The following is a 15,954-nucleotide window of genomic DNA, read 5'->3' as shown; positions in this document are numbered from 1 at the left end:
ACCCTGTTTGCTTTCTGCTCTTAATTTGTGGTCAACAAACCCAAGGTAATCCAGATGACATCAACAGGCAATGTTTTTTAGACTTCAGAAAGCTACTCCAAGGTCAAAGATGATATGATAGAGACAAAGTGAAACTTGAACTTCTTGGTTCCAGAAGTAAAATATATATTCAAAAATACATTGACATTTGAAAAAACAGAAATTACTAATATTCAGCCTCGGAATATGTATTCTTCCTCCAGGCCTCAACATGACAGCAGCCATAGATGTGTGTGTGTGTGTGTGAACACACAAGTGTCACCGCAGTATTTATACATATGATCAGACTGACTGCTTCACACCTGCCAAAGTGTTCTTTATTTTGTTCATTGAGTTTGTTTCTTCAATCCATATGTGCAGGAGGTGAAGATGTACTGGGCAAGCTGACTGGAGAAGCCTAAGTGACTCTGTGTGTGTGCGCATGTGTGTGTGTGCGTTTTGGCTTTGCATCTTTTAGAATTGAAAGCTGCATATGGAATAAATATGGCTCAAGAAAAACTGATGATTATCATGATGTGGATCTATGATAAATCTATAACTTACGTTTGATATTATGTGGAATTAAAAGTGTGAGAGGCTTCGTTTTTATAATCTGGCTTCAGTCCAGCACCTCACCAACTGCATCACCAATTCCCCCTGCTTCCAAAATGTCTGTTCACATGGGTCAGATTTTGCTTACAGCTGCACACATTCTCCCTTCAAGATAGACTCTGTGGAGAATCCACACTAAATCTTTGCATACTTACAAACAAGGAAATTTAAGTATGCCAAAAAACATTCAGATTTATAAAACATGGCGTATGTCTGCTATTGCGCAATTTCAGTTTATAAATCCCAAATCAACTTGGAAATGTGCACATGAGGACCCGCCCCTTATCCCGCCCTCTCCACATCTACATTCAACTATAAATAGTCAATGCAAAAATGTCACAAAATGACATGGTCACAAAAGAGAGGAAGACTAAAAAAAAGGGTTTTGCTTTTTTTTGACACAGAAAAGGTTATTATGGGTGAGGTGGAGGTGATAAAACGTGCTATTCTTTTATTCATGTTGTCCTCTCACAGTGCAGAGACAGTAAAAACACTGCATCCATCATTCAGCACTAAGCACTAAGTGCCACAGCAGTATTTATATGTTTACAGACATTAGACTGACTGGTCGACTTGCCAAAATGGTCGCGGTGATCAGCGGTCTTCCCCACCCTTTGAAAATGGGTGGGGATTCGTGAACACAATTTATTTATTGAAGTATAGTTACTGTGAACTCTGAGTTATTGTGTAAGAGCTTTTGATGGGTTTATTTCCAGGCTTTGTTAATTAATACAATCCATATGTGCAGTGGGTTAGGATATACTGGGTGATGTTACGGACAAGGCAGTGTGTGGGGCAGCCTCTGTGCTGTATCCAGTGTGCTCCACAGTACAGTGGTATTCACTGCAGCCATTTTACACACAACTATATGAAAACTAAAATCATACTTGGTGATATATGCACAGTGTTCATTCTTTAATGATATTTGATGTAATCCTGAATTTCTAAGCTTTCCAAACAGTCCGGTCCACTCTGCTGTGCTGCAGGGGTGGTAAATGTGATGGTTAGACAGCGCTGATCAAATATTGATGTAAGATTTGAGTTGGCTTTTATCTTTTACAACTGACACGTTTTTATGAAATGGTTATCCTTCACTACAAGTGCAAGTACAAACAACACTGGTGGTTTGATTGCTTATGATAACGTAAATCTATAATTAACGTTTGATATTAAGTGAAATAAAGTGAGAGATGCAACATTATGTGTAGAATACTACCGCTCACATTTTAATTCTACAATCTGGTTTCTATTCACCACCTCACCATTGTTGTCACCAAATTCTTCTTTCCTCCAAAGTGAAGAGGTCAGTCTGATCTATAGTAATAAATATAAATATAAAACTATGGTGACAGTCATGCATATTGCTGCATGATGGATGCACGGTCTTTTTACTGTCTTCGTACTGCGACTAGTGAATGAAAGAATTAATTACATTTGTTTTATTAGCTCCACCTCACCCACAAACACCTCTTTTTCTGTGTCAAATCATTTCCCCTGTCTTCCTTTCGGTTGTGGCCATGATTCACAGTCAATAACCATTGATCAGCAGCTCACTTCAATGCATTAACATTCATAATTGTCTTTACATTGAACATCTATGATTTGAATGTGGGTGTAGAGAGGGCAGGATAAGAGGCTGATCCATGTGTGCACATTTCCAAGTTCATTTGAGATTTATAAAAGGAAATTGCGCACTGTTGGGCGTACTCCAGGTTTTATGAATCAAAATATTTAATGGGGTACGTACATTTCCTCATTTGTATGTAGACAAAAATTGTAAATGAGGCCCTGGTCTGTATCAAAATCATGTGGTAAAACCACAAGCTACAGGCCAAGGACAGCACAGGAAATACCTAACACATGCCACTGTAACTGAGCTTTTTGAAAGCAGTCACATTGATTTTATTTCAGATTGATATGATTTAAGGCATGGCTAAATCTTAAATCATTACATCCTATTTGAAATTACTTGCCTAAAATTTAATTTAAATGAAAAACTTGATATATTTTGTATTAGACCACTATAGCTATTGTAAGCTATTAGCTGTAGCTTTAAAGACAATAATGTAATGTTACTAACAATGAGGCTTTGTGTTATGTGTTCAGTTTAATTTTTGAATTTTGAAAACAAAATACCTCCTTTCCTCACTGCCTTTGAGAGAGGCAACTCTCAGAAAATACAGTATAACTAATGCCTTAATCAAGCGACCAAGAGGCTGCAGCATCACCCCCTGTATGTGTGTGCTGCACAGTGTTAATGTAAAAGGAGCATGTGATACAGGCCAAAGGGCATTATATTTGATTATTGTAGGAATGCTGGTAAATAGCATTTAAAAGGGGACTTGGATCACTGATGTCAGCACAGAGCATGTATTTATCAACTTCTAAGAATATTTCACTGAATCATTGGTCAGATGACATAATGTCTGAAACTGCAGCCTGTCATGACGTATGTTTAAAAAGTTGACTAAAACTGCTCCTTTTAAATATGTTCAAACACTGTTTATCCCTGCTGTGAGGAGGACAGATCCTGTGTCTCCACACTGGCTGCTGTAGTGATGTCTGCTATTGTGCTCCCCTTTTTCTCCAGAGCTCCGTAACCAGACTCTTCTCTGCTTCAGTCCACTTTATCACACACTTGCAAAACTCTGTGGTTGAAGTCCTCTGGCTGGTCAGCATATACGTAATGTCCGGCTCCACGGATTGTCTGCAGAATAGGGAGGGAAGCGGGTGATTAAATACAGGAGGCAATATACAAAGAGAAGCCATAAAAGAAAGTAGAGTTTATAATGAAGAGGACTGTGTTTTTGGTTTAGTGCTTTTATAAAACAAAGATAAAATAAATACTCAATTTTAAACCATTTCTAGTAAAAAACAGTTAGATAATCACAAATCAGGACAGAGAACACTTCTGTTAGTTTCATAAGCCTTTATGATCTCATAATTATTTTTCACCCTAGTGAGACTGTGTATAATGACACAACATTTACAAGCATAAAAATAAATTAATAAACTATGAAGAATTATGAAGTATGCATCTAGAGTAGAAAAGTTTGTTTGCAGCAAAGATTAATTATACACCAACTTCTTTATTGTAAGTATGTGAAGACATGATTATAGTATATTAAATAATAAATATTTTACCAGGCTGCCTGGGCATCAATACATTTTTTTTTAAACAGAATGTAAATAATTTTGTAATGTTACATATTAGTAAAAGAAGATTTGCTTTTAAACCTACACTGCCTACACATCAACACCATGCCAAGCATATAATTATTTGATCCTGTGTTTACATCTGACTACGTCCCTGTGGTTGCATGGGAACATATTAGTTCTTTTTAGTCTTATCAAATTAATGCCGACTTTAGATTGATTAGTGCGTCCAGTGGCAGGGAGGAAAAACTGAAGTTATAAAACGTTTTTTTGGTGTGTAAACTTTCATTAAAGCAAGAGTGTAACTGGAATAAACTATGGTATGTAGAAAGTTCAGTGTTACAACTGTTACATTGGCAATTTGCAGTCTTACTACATGAGATCTAGAACAGTTTTGTGGAAGCATTAATGAGGTTTGGAGAAGGCGCAGCTTTCCCAGTAAACCTGGAAAAGGATTCTCTGGAAACAATGGGAATACAATTACCTAGTATGAATACAAGTACAAAGGAATATCTAATACATTTCAATTGATTAGTCAATTGATTCATGAGTTGGTTAGATTATAACCACAACCTTGCTGGTAAAGTTGGTCTTTTTCATCAGTAAAATAAAATTAAATACACTATATTTAATATATATAATTTATTGACCATGTAGATATGTCAGAGATTGAGATAACAATCACTACAGAGCCCCTGAATACCCAAACAAGACGTATGATACCACTGAAAAGCTGAAAAAATCCACTTAACATTAGTTTTAAAGCATTTGCATAGTGGTTCATTAGTGGTTTAGCTCCTTTTAGTTGCCGGCAGCTGTCTAGATCATTAACTTACTATGATTTCCACATGAGAGTTTGGCCTCATCTCTTTGATAGTGCTGCCTGAGTTGCTGTCTATGCTGGAGCGTGATCCATAGATGATGGTTATGGGGATCTCAGGGTGAAGCTGGTCCATCCTCTGTAGCATTGGTCTCTTGGCCCAGCCGTAGGAACCAGTCAAATTCTTGAAAGCGGTTTCCCCACTGTGACAATACAGAACAACTATTTACTCAACACGGGGAAGCAAATGTTGACAACAAGGCATAACATTAGGTAATAAACCTGCAGTTATTAAGATAACCTGCAGTAATGAGGCTCAACAGGTAAACAGAGACAGACCTGGGGCTTTGCACGTTCAGGTGGTAGATGTACTCTGACACAGTATTGTCACTGAACATGGACGAGAACTTCCTCTTGAAGTCAGGTCTCAGAGTCTGGACCAGAGTGAGGCCTGCAGGTGCCACAGAGGAGACACTCAAGTGTCAAAACCAACTTCTCTACAAAGTTTGAGCCAAAACATTAGAAATAATGCGGATGGGGGCGGTGGGGTTGGTTGCTTGTTACGGGTTGGGCGCAATCACGAGATGTTACTGGAGCCTGCTTCGAGGCAGGGCGGGTGCAGCTTGGCCCTTCTCCGGAGCAGGTCCATCGCGGGCGCAGCTCGACTAAACTCAACAGTGTAAAACTAGTGATGGAAAAGAAAATCGGCGCGGCTCGGTTTGACTCGCCGTGGTCAAAAGTGCTGTTGGAAAAACGCCATAGATTTAATTAGTATATTAATTAAACATATATTAATAATAGTTAGAAAAAAACTTAAAGGATAAGTTCACCAAAAAATGAAAATTCAGTCATTACTCCTCTATGCTGATGTAAAGGTGGGTGAAGGTTCGTAGTCCACAAAACATTTTAGGAGCTTCACAGCAAACAGCTTTGCAGCTCTCCTAAACAACTGAAGTAGATGGGGACTTGGAAAAACAACCCAAAAACACCAACATAAAATGGTTCCATACAGCTCATGCGGCATAATCCAAGTCTGTGGAAGCCCCATGAACCTAAACTGATTTGAAAAGACGTTTTTTATATCCTTTTAAAAGGGAAAATCTTCACAGTAGCTGATAAGCTTAAAGCGTGAAACATGCTCAACACATCTGAAGTGGGTGTGCAACGTTCATCAACGGTGTTAATAACATCTTTTTAAATTAATTGGGGATCTTCTGGAGACTTGGACTACACTGGATGAGCTGTATGGAACCATTTTATTTTATTTTTTCACGTGTTTTTGCATTTAAAAACAAGTCCTGATCTACTTGAGTTGTTAAGGAGAATGCTGCAACGCTGTTTTGCTGTGAAGTGCCAGTAAGTTTTGTGGACTACAAAACTTAACCTGACTTTCAATCAGCAGGAGGGTGGGTAGATAATGATTAACATTTTATTTTTGGATGAACTCCTTAAAAATAAGGTAACCAAACCCATTTAGCCTTCCCTCTTTTTTCTTTACAGAACCGTGATTTAACATTACTATCAACAAATTTAAATTCAATTTCATCATGGCTAGTATTTTCACATTTCACATTAATTTTTTCTCAGTACGTTTCTGTTTATATACCCTGCATTCATATTCCATATTTTCATAATTCTCATTTAAATATAGTTTGATCAGTTCTATTGTGTGTGATACTACTCTATTTTCTCTACTCTTACTTGTTGCCCACTTTTATTCACTGTAGCTTGTTGAACTGCAGCAACCACCCAGTTTCATCTAATGTAACTGATGACAACAGATTGTGGGAGTCTTTGCTGTAGTAATGTGCCATCCTTTACCAACTTCTTACCCCAGACTTACCCAGAGGTCCGACCAGTCTCAGGCCAGCCAGGGGGTTGAAGGGACTGAACATGGCACCGAGGGCTTTGATCCATACCGGGATGGGACGGTCTGCCTCTACGGTGTCTGGACACTCAGGGAAACCCCAGGGCTCCACCAGCACTATGTGCTTTACTCTGCAGGTCAGAGACCAAGAAATTAAATACACATTCACCTGCGGTGTGGGTTATTCAATGTTTTGTTTAGTCAGATGGATTATATAGAACTGACAATTATGTCTGAACATGATATAAAGGAATAGTTCAATAATTTGGAAAATGTGTTTAGCTGTTTTCATGCTGAGAGTTAGCTAAGAGGATGGATACCACTCTAATGTCAATACTACTTCTATGAAGTTTGCAGGAAAGGGAGATACAGCTAATTTGGCTCTGTCCAAAGGTAACAAAATCCCCCTACCAACAACTCTAAAGGTTGACAAATGAATACATCAAATCTCTTTTGTTTAATCAATACAAAAATTAAAGTGTAAAATGACAATTTGTGGTTTTTCACAGGGTTATGGGGATGGACCATTTCTTGGGTGGGTCCAGTGACTTCTTGGAGGCTTGTTGTCTCTGACTGTGGCTCCAGAAATCGAGGGCATGCTCAGCTAATGGTCCCCTAATAATGTCCTGTCTCCAGCTTCATTATTATCAGACATGAGTGTGGTATCAGCCTTCTCAACTAACTCTTAGCAGGAAAGCAAAAATGCTTTCCCAAAACGATTACGATCATAATTAAATATTGGATTTGTTTAATTTTTTGATTTGCTGCTTAATGCTTACCTTAAAATATCTCTTACATCACAACTTTTTAGATTTTGCGGTAAAGTTGTTTATGTCTTGTGTGTGTGTGTTTTGTTTTTTTACAAACTGGGTCTTGTTTGCATATTTTAGGCAATGACTCATTAAGTTATGATTACATTTCACATAACAATGTCAGTGATAAAATCTGGGGACTCTTTGTTAGACCAGACTTTCCAACAGTATCCATTAGAGCTAGTAACACAAGCAATCAGATGATCAGACAGCTTGTTAAAAAAACTCCGATTAGTTCAACTATGGGAGTTGTCTATGAATAAAACAAATGGGAACATATCAGAATTACCTGTTATGAGCATATTTCGTGTTATATTTATATATATATATATATATAGACACACACACACATAAATATATATGTGTGTATATATATATATATAGATATATACATATAATGGGTCAAAATTCAAACTAGGCTGTTGCACTGCAAGATCTACCTATCATTTACTATTATGAAATTTTTTTGATATGACAGTTAAATTAGGGAATTGTTTATAACCTGTCTCATCTTTTGTGTAGCTGCCCCGATGGACCTCGTACAGATGCAGAGAGTGGAGGTGCCACAATATTGTATCTTTACAATTAGTCTGGTAAGTGAAAGATTTTACAGTAATAACGAATGGGAATAGTTGCCAAAACCAAGAAAATAAAGCACAGGTTGTAAAAACAAGCCCATTTTCTTTTCAATCAGGGACAAATGTATTATTTTAAAACTGCTCTGCTCTAATCAATATTTCACAATAACAATGGATGAAATATACTTGTAATGACAAAACCAAAAAAAATGATCACAAATTCTGCAGTATCCCGTAGTTCTATGGAGCTTCTGAGCTTCTTTAATTACTTTTTGGTTTCCTGAACCGCAAATAACTCTCATTAACAACAAAAAAAGATAAAGTTAAAAAATAACCAGCACCAAATGGTGAAAAGACAAAGGTAGCTACCAACAGCACTTCAAATATATGTGTTTTCTATCATGGACAACTATTTTGTAAACATGTTCACAGCAGTAACTTAACAATATGTCAAACTTGTGCCAAGCTTATTTGACTGCTCCAAAAGGGTCAAATCTATTAATTCACCTTTAAATTACGGGAAAATGTGATAGCAGGCTTCTGGTATTAATGATTAAATGGGTCTTAAACAAGCCCCCAGGTTATCCAAACATACAAACTGTTTGTTTTTTACAGGTTACAGACAGACTTCCTGGTTCAATACTGTCAAACTGTACCTTTGCACACAATTCTCCTGCATGGTTATTTTCAGTTTTACCCGCAAATACAGTTGTGTATATAGTTTGGCTGAACTGTTGGTTTGTTTACAATCTGTGTGATGACCTGACCTCTGTTTCTTGCCCTGTTTGACTTTGTTTCATTGATGTTGCCGTGCTCCTAGATCTGAACAAATCCTCTGCTGAACACAGTGTGATCATAACTAGGGAAAGACCAATTATTGAGGCCGATATTCAGCATTTTTGCTGATATTGGTGTTTTTTGTGTCCAATTGCAGATAAAATAAGTTAATTTAAAAATGCACTTCTTTGGGACTGATGCAGCATCTTCTCTCTGTCTGTAGTCACCACTCACACACAATCTTACTAGTTACACGTAACAAGTAATAGCTAAACAACACTGAGTTATCTTAACTGCAAAGTAACTAGTATCTAAAGTTATCAAATAAATGTAATAGAGAGGAAATATAAAGTAGAAGAAAATGGAAAAAAACTTGAGTAAAGTACCTCAAAATTGAACTTAAGTACAGTACTTGAGTAAATTGTATTTAGTTACATCACTAGTTATTCTAAATTTTGGTCAAAGTAAACCAGTATTATACTTTGTAATCTATTCTGTTGTATTACAAACTTTCTCTTTAGGCCATAACAGGAACAATGAGACACAGTTCAGCTTAAAGAAGAACACTATTTGGAACACTGAGATAACAATAAGAGGACAGGAAGAGGAACTTTTTTGAGCATTAATGATGAAGGATGGTGATAAGAGATTGAGGATGTTTTATCAGACGTCCCTTGGGGTGGGCCGGGCGCCTGCTAGAAGCTGGGAGCTCGAGATGCAGCGAGAGGAGATTATTCGGGAGAGATAAAGTCTCGTGGGAGGAGACAGGCTGCCAGCACCTACAGGCACACTGCTACAACTATATCCTGTACATGTTCTGCTACGGTCATGTTAACACTGAAAGGGCACAATGATTATTCAAAATACTGTTCGATTCTGTCATTTTCTCCTTCTGGGCGGAGTCTGCTTCTTTTTTCTGTGTCTACAACAATCATGGTTAAACCATATTCTGGTTCATTAATACTTGGGACAAAACAATCCTCACTGAAGGTCCACTTACACTCCCTACTTACTTGCTTATTCTCGAGCTATTCTTCACATCCAGCAGTTACAGAGAAACATTATCATTTATTCGAGTTTCTAATTGTGTTTCTGGTCATCCAATACATTTAAGTCCAATATTCACTCTTCACTCTTGTAGCTCTGTTTCTGGTTTCCACCACCTCCTGGGGGAATTATCTGTCTCTTCAGCTGCTAAAAGCTCAACTGTGTTCAACAGCGAATCTCTAACTGTATCTGTCTGCTGTATGGAGCTGAGCAGGGAAAGGCTCCTTAGACTTTCCCATTGTAGTGTTTGTGGCTGAGTCTAATGGGTGTATCAAACAAGCCCTATTAAAATGGGCCCAGAAAAGTCATCAGCCATTATCAATCATAATCACTAGGAAGAAGTTAAGAGGCCATGTTACAAAGCAAATTAGATTGAAACAACTTTCTATAATCACCTAAATTGATTGTTCAAGTTGCTGTATGTATATTTTTGACCCAGCAGATTTGGTCACATTTTCAGAAGACCTATAATAAATTCACAATTGAACCAAACTTCATGAATGTTTTTTGTGAAGAACTAGTATGTGTTCCACTCATTCCATCACAGAAAATTGAGAGCTGTAGAAATAATTGGAACTGAAGACTGCCATGATGAACATGTTCTTTACAAGTGTATGTAAACTTTCAACCATGACTGTACATCCATCATCCTCCACCTCTCAGGGTCAGTAAAAGGTCTTAATTGCTGAATATTTCATACTGAACAAAATCCGTACTTCCTGACTGTTTCTGTACCCTTGGTATATCACACTAAATGCAGCTCATATCATCAAGATCAGCACCAAAGGATAAAAGATCCCTTTTAAATTAAAAACAACACAACCCTACAGTAAGATAAGAGAAACCCCATAATCTTCACCCACCTGCCTGGGTATTTAATAGAGTATGACACGGCCAGGTATCCTCCCAGGTTGTGTCCCAGCAGTATCATGGACTCCAAACCCACTTTAGCCCTCCACTGCTCTATAGACTCCACAAACTGGTTCTCTGCCTTCTGAGCGTCTGTGGAGAATTGATGCCTGCTGCTCTGTCCGAAGCCTAGAAGGTCTTTGGCGAAAACGGGCCGACGCTGGGAGAGAGCATCCAGGTTCTGGGCCCAAAGGCCCACACCGCCTCCAAACCCATGGAGCAGGACCAAGGGGGTTTTGGCTTTGACATGTTCACTGCAGAAGGTCAGGGTCCACAGCTGGTTGCCATTGGAAATGGGGATGTACTGTTTGAAGAAAGTGCTGTCTACACCTGAAATGAAAGGGAAGGGCAAAGAAAGCCATACATGTAGAAAATTAAAGGAAGAATTTTGTGATTATTTCTTTTAAATGTGCTACAAGAAACTGTTTATGAAACAGTCTCAATTTAATAGTGATGCCTCTGTAATAAGGAAGGAACGGTTCTATACTGCTAGGACATGCATGGACAACTTTGTGACAGGACTCCTAGCTAAATGTAACACAGACGATGTATCTACACAAAATGTCACAACTACCAAAACAAAGACTGTAATGCTTACACTGTAAAAGTGACTTTTTGTTTATTAAGTTTTTTGGTAAGACGTTACACTGAAGTTGCAGTTCTGTATTAATTACAGAAAATATTTAAAAGGGGGGCCTTACAGAAAATAACTGGAAACCACTGCCATAAGGAGAAGATTATCTCAGGGCATTTCTTGATATGTTCAGTGTCTCTTTTGGGCAAAGGATGATGAGCTTGCCCCCAAGCAGGCCAAATTATGTGACAAGGTGCCCTCTGTGGAATTACACTGACTGGACTGTGACAAAAAATAGTATACAGCAGAAATGAAGTATCATACACTGTGTGACTGATCACAGTCATACAGTATGTGGAAACTAAAAGTAGGAGGGGCTGATCCTTACATCGCAGCATCTTGTCCTCTGCAGTCTGCAGCTGGATCTGAGAGGTTGGACACCATGATGGCAGCCAGCTGGGGATCCAGGCCCACCTACACAGACAAAAGAGCTCAGCTTTAATCAACGTGTTTCTGAGTTTCATCTTAATGAACTGGAGACGGGGCATGGTGTCACTGTAATGTGGGATGTTGCTTATAGGATTTTGAGAGTCAGAAAAAATAAAACAGCACAAGGTTGAAGTTAAAAAGTATATTAGCATATGGCAGCATCAGGACTGAATGTTGGCATTTTGTCTCACAGCATCATGTCTCATTAAGTCTGCATCAGCTGCTTAGTGTGGTTCACTGTGTATAAATACAATACAATACAATACAAAAGCGGGCTCTGTTGGTGCAGTCTGGTTTATGGGACAGAACATTAAAACGGTAACAAAAACACTGATGATCAAATTTGTCTTTTGGTTATTTTGTTTAATCTCTATCTGAGGAAATAAGTAAGATAAAATACTTTATTTTCAACAGAATGTGCTTCTTAAGATCATCAGGCTGCAGAATTGTGAAACTCCTGGGTGACAATGTGTGGAGATGTCAACATAAAGTCTCTACGGAGGAAACAAATGAAGAAATAGCAGAAGTTCACCCAGGAAAGCCGCCAGATTCCGACATTCCTTATACATAACTCCCTTCTCTCCAGTTCATTGACTTTTGTCAAATTACCGGTAATTTGCTCCACGTGGTATACCTTATTCAGTCCAAGCCTCATAAACTCTTATTCCAACTTTAAGACACACACCCATATCCTCCTAATCATCACATCAGTTCTCCAGGATGATTACTGGATCCGCATCACTGATGAAAGGTTAGCTTCAAATACATCATCTAACCGACATGAACTCACCTGTACCATTACTCAGAAATCAATGAAAAACAGCCAAGTTCAGCCAAATTATCCTTTGCTATTGTTATTAAAATAACAATTATCTTGTAGGTGTCAACTAATGATAAAAACATTATTAGTTAGTGTATCGTTTTTAATATCTTGTCTACCCTCATTCATAATAATGAGAGGAACAAAATATTAGAAACACTTTTTAGTATGACACAGTAGGATTTGACAGCACCATCTCCTCCAAATTAATTTCAATAAAAACTGAACATTATTAATAACTTTAAATAATGTAAGTTAATGTATATAAAAGGTCTACTACAGACATATTTTAAGAATTACTAAAATGTTCGATGTAGAACAATAATTTGTGTGTTTGTTTTTGTTCTCACGAATTAGTACAGAGTCTATAAATGAGCAAACATGTTTGCATGTTGTATGTTATTCTATGCAATGCTTCTATACAGTGCAACATGTTGTTTTGTGCAATACTGCTCTAGAGTAAAATATGTTGCCAGGTGCAATGTTGTGTAAAGTTGTTTAATGTGTTGTATTTGTCTATTTGTTTGTTTTATTTTATTGGCACTTGCACATACATATAATGCATGTACATCATCATTAAATACCGATTGGGGTTTGAAAAATGTCTAATGCAGCAACACTGAGCCCAAGAAAAACTTCTCTCAGGGGACTATAAAGTAATATTGTATCATAAATATTATCAAATTTAAAACAGTTGACCACACACAAAATCCTACTAGTATGTATATGTGTTAAACCTAGCACAGAGAAACATTCCCCCTTCAGCAGTTTAATGACAAAACAGCCTTCTAGTGTTAAACTTTGCACATTAATCATTCTGCACAGTGAAGGGAATTTAAGATTAAGGCTATGTGAAACAGGGCAGCATGTTAGACAGTATTGTTTACAGTGTGGGGCACACCACAGGCCTACAGGTTTCTGCTTCCGGTTAAAGAAACAGACTTACCTTATTGTGGTGTCCACGTAGCCCCACACACTGCTGACCAGACTATGAACACCAACAACTGACAGCAGCCTCTGAACATACCTGAAGCAAGAACAAAATGAAAAAAAAAAGAAGAAGTGGGTGATGGGGGGAAAAAACAGCAACTGACACTGAATAGAGTTGTTGATCTCTGTTGTACACAGTTCGTTACCCCAGTTCCCTGTAGAACACAGGAAGAGCAAAAAACAAAAACAAAAACAAAAACCTGTTCTATCTGACCATATGCTTCTCCTTCAGTGTCATGTAAAAACCTCTGGACATCATGATGATATGTGTGTTTACCTAAACTTCACGGTAGTGTTTGACTCTTTTAATGTTTAACAGGCTCAAAATATTGACATGTTCAGTTAATGACGACAACATGCAGGTAGTCTCCGGTGTTACACGGTATTATACAGTGACGTTGTAATGCCAACATAAATAACTTATTGAATATCGTTTGTATTACTGTGTACACACGAAAATAGAAAGGTAAAGTGGGTTAGTGTGAATACTCACCCTTCGTTCGCTATTACCACTTGCTCGGCCATACTTCAACACCCCGTCTGATACTTTTTTCACTTTTCTTATTGAAGAAGAGAACAGTTTACAAAGAATGCAGGTAAACCATGGACCTATTACTATTACTACCCCTTCCGATACTACTCACCGTCACGTGGAGACGATGACGTATGTTCAATGTGTCCGTGAACATTTGATTTGTTGTTTGGGATAACTTCACCGGGCGGTGTCTTTAAAGCTGAAGTCAGCAGGCACGTCAATGACGCTTCGTCCACGCTTAACGCAGCGTTTCTAGGTGACACAAAACAAGCGCATCCAGCTGACAGAGCGCTACACAGCGGAAGTAGCTTTTCTCTCAAATACCTAAACATTGCAGCTCAGTAAAAGAGGTGAGAGCTTTGGTAAGTAGCTTAATGACATCACTAGCTCTTTTTTGCAATTATTTTGCGCATAATAAACGTTACACAAACTTATTTTGTTTGCGCTGACAGCTTTAGGTATACACTAAAATGTTGCATTTCTAAAACAAACGCTGTCCCATGAGTCATAGCAGCAAGGCATTAAACATGTTACACTGTAAAAGTGTTTAGTTAAAACCCTAAGTCATTTATGGCCTTTCAGTATCTAGAAATGTGTCAGTAAAACTGTAAGACTGTCTGCCTAAAATAAACCATATCTATTTGTTACAATGACATGGTTTACAGGGAGGCTCAAAAGAAAGATTGACAAAATTGTTGTAATATGCCAAATGTGTTTAAAATTGCTGACCAGAGAGCAGATGAAAGGAGTCATGGGCATATTGGCTCATGTTGCCTCTTTACATACAGTTATTGTAAAATTCATTCTGATGCCTTTGCAGCTGTTTGACTGTCCCTGAGCCAGTGATAAGATTTTCCTTCTTGAAGATATCACATCTTGGTTAAATTGTCTCTGTTTTTTCTGTAAAGCTCATGTCATTATCAAAGAGCGAAACAAAACATTTAAATCTATTGCCAAAGGTGAGAGAGTGTAAGTTAATACACAACTCAGAATTAGTTTCTCTGTTCAGGTAAACAAGAACTACTGTAAACTAGGAGTTTGCATGTTATACAATGACACATAAGCTAAAACTTAAAGCTATTGTGAGAATTATTAAATGTCATCAAACATGTATTAATGATATTGATAAAGGAAGTTTTCTCAGGTCTTTTATCACGCAGAATGCACATGCCCACTTAGTCCTTAGAAGAGATCTAATTAGGAGAAGCAAGTGAAAACACCTGTTAATGTAAACTATTGGTCTGGAGGGCCTTAAGGAATATAGTAGTACACAACACGAAGTATCAAGTTTTATATGTAGTTCTTTTTGGTATCGGCAATTCATTTTTGCCCCTCTAGCAGCAATGTTGATTTGTCCATCCATGCATGCATCTATCTTTCTGTGATGCAGTTTATAAACGTGTAAGGATATCTTGACAGTACTTGCCAGCAGATCTGAGGGAAACCCTGAATACGTTTGTTTTTATCTGCAATTTAAACATTTAAAGAAATAGTATGACGGACTATTTGTGGTGTCTAAAACGATATACAGTTTTAGAATGAGGTTTTAGGATTGGTGATAACTTTTGAAATATCAGTTTTGCAATTGTGGTTACAAATGTATGTGCCTTAAAGCTTCACAAAGTAATTACATGAGGTTGGGAAAAGATTATGCAAATTTACTTTCCATTTTCTTACACTTTATCACTGATTACTATAATAACAGTTACAGATGCATGCGTTTATTTGTTGATTTGGTTATTTGTACAGGTGCAACAATGGCTGTATTTAAAGGGGCCCACTGGCGCTGCATACTATGTACAGGCAGACATTTTTGTGCTGTGTCACTGATTCAGGGTGCCAGAATGGGAAAGGGACACAGGAAGATGACCGGAGTTATTATGTTGTACTACAGATGATATTTCAGGGGCACCCCAGTGACCTCGTGTCAGGGTCCCAGAATTTTTAGCA

The 15,954-nt window shown here is 37.8% G+C and overlaps 2 protein-coding genes across 3 annotated transcripts in view; one reads left to right on the top strand and one right to left on the bottom strand.

Moving 5' to 3' along the window:
- Positions 1 to 338: 338 nt before the first annotated feature.
- abhd5a (abhydrolase domain containing 5, lysophosphatidic acid acyltransferase a) lies at positions 339 to 14,137 on the bottom strand. The gene is made up of 8 exons (XM_073486832.1): positions 13,963 to 14,137; positions 13,426 to 13,506; positions 11,559 to 11,644; positions 10,551 to 10,926; positions 6,450 to 6,604; positions 4,946 to 5,057; positions 4,623 to 4,809; positions 339 to 3,337 (listed from the first exon to the last, which is right to left on the bottom strand). The coding sequence occupies exons 1-8, from the start codon at positions 13,992 to 13,994 to the stop codon at positions 3,248 to 3,250; spliced, it is 1,119 nt and encodes a 372-aa protein (XP_073342933.1). The 5' UTR covers positions 13,995 to 14,137; the 3' UTR covers positions 339 to 3,247.
- Positions 14,138 to 14,301: 164 nt separating this feature from the next.
- ano10a (anoctamin 10a) overlaps positions 14,302 to 15,954 on the top strand; it is a 50,121-nt gene continuing 48,468 nt past the window's right edge. Inside the window, exon 1 of one of the 2 annotated variants that reach the window (XM_073487395.1) lies at positions 14,302 to 14,366. The gene's annotated coding sequence lies outside the window, so the exon portion shown is untranslated. The remainder of the gene's footprint in view (positions 14,367 to 15,954) is intronic. The other variant, XM_073487396.1, reaches the window with a different exon arrangement.

The sequence above is a fragment of the Pagrus major genome, chromosome 18 (genome assembly GCF_040436345.1).
Source record: "Pagrus major chromosome 18, Pma_NU_1.0".
Lineage (NCBI taxonomy): Eukaryota > Metazoa > Chordata > Actinopteri > Spariformes > Sparidae > Pagrus > Pagrus major.
Note: the sequence above shows the minus strand (reverse complement) of the source record. Positions and strands in the feature narration are given on the sequence as shown.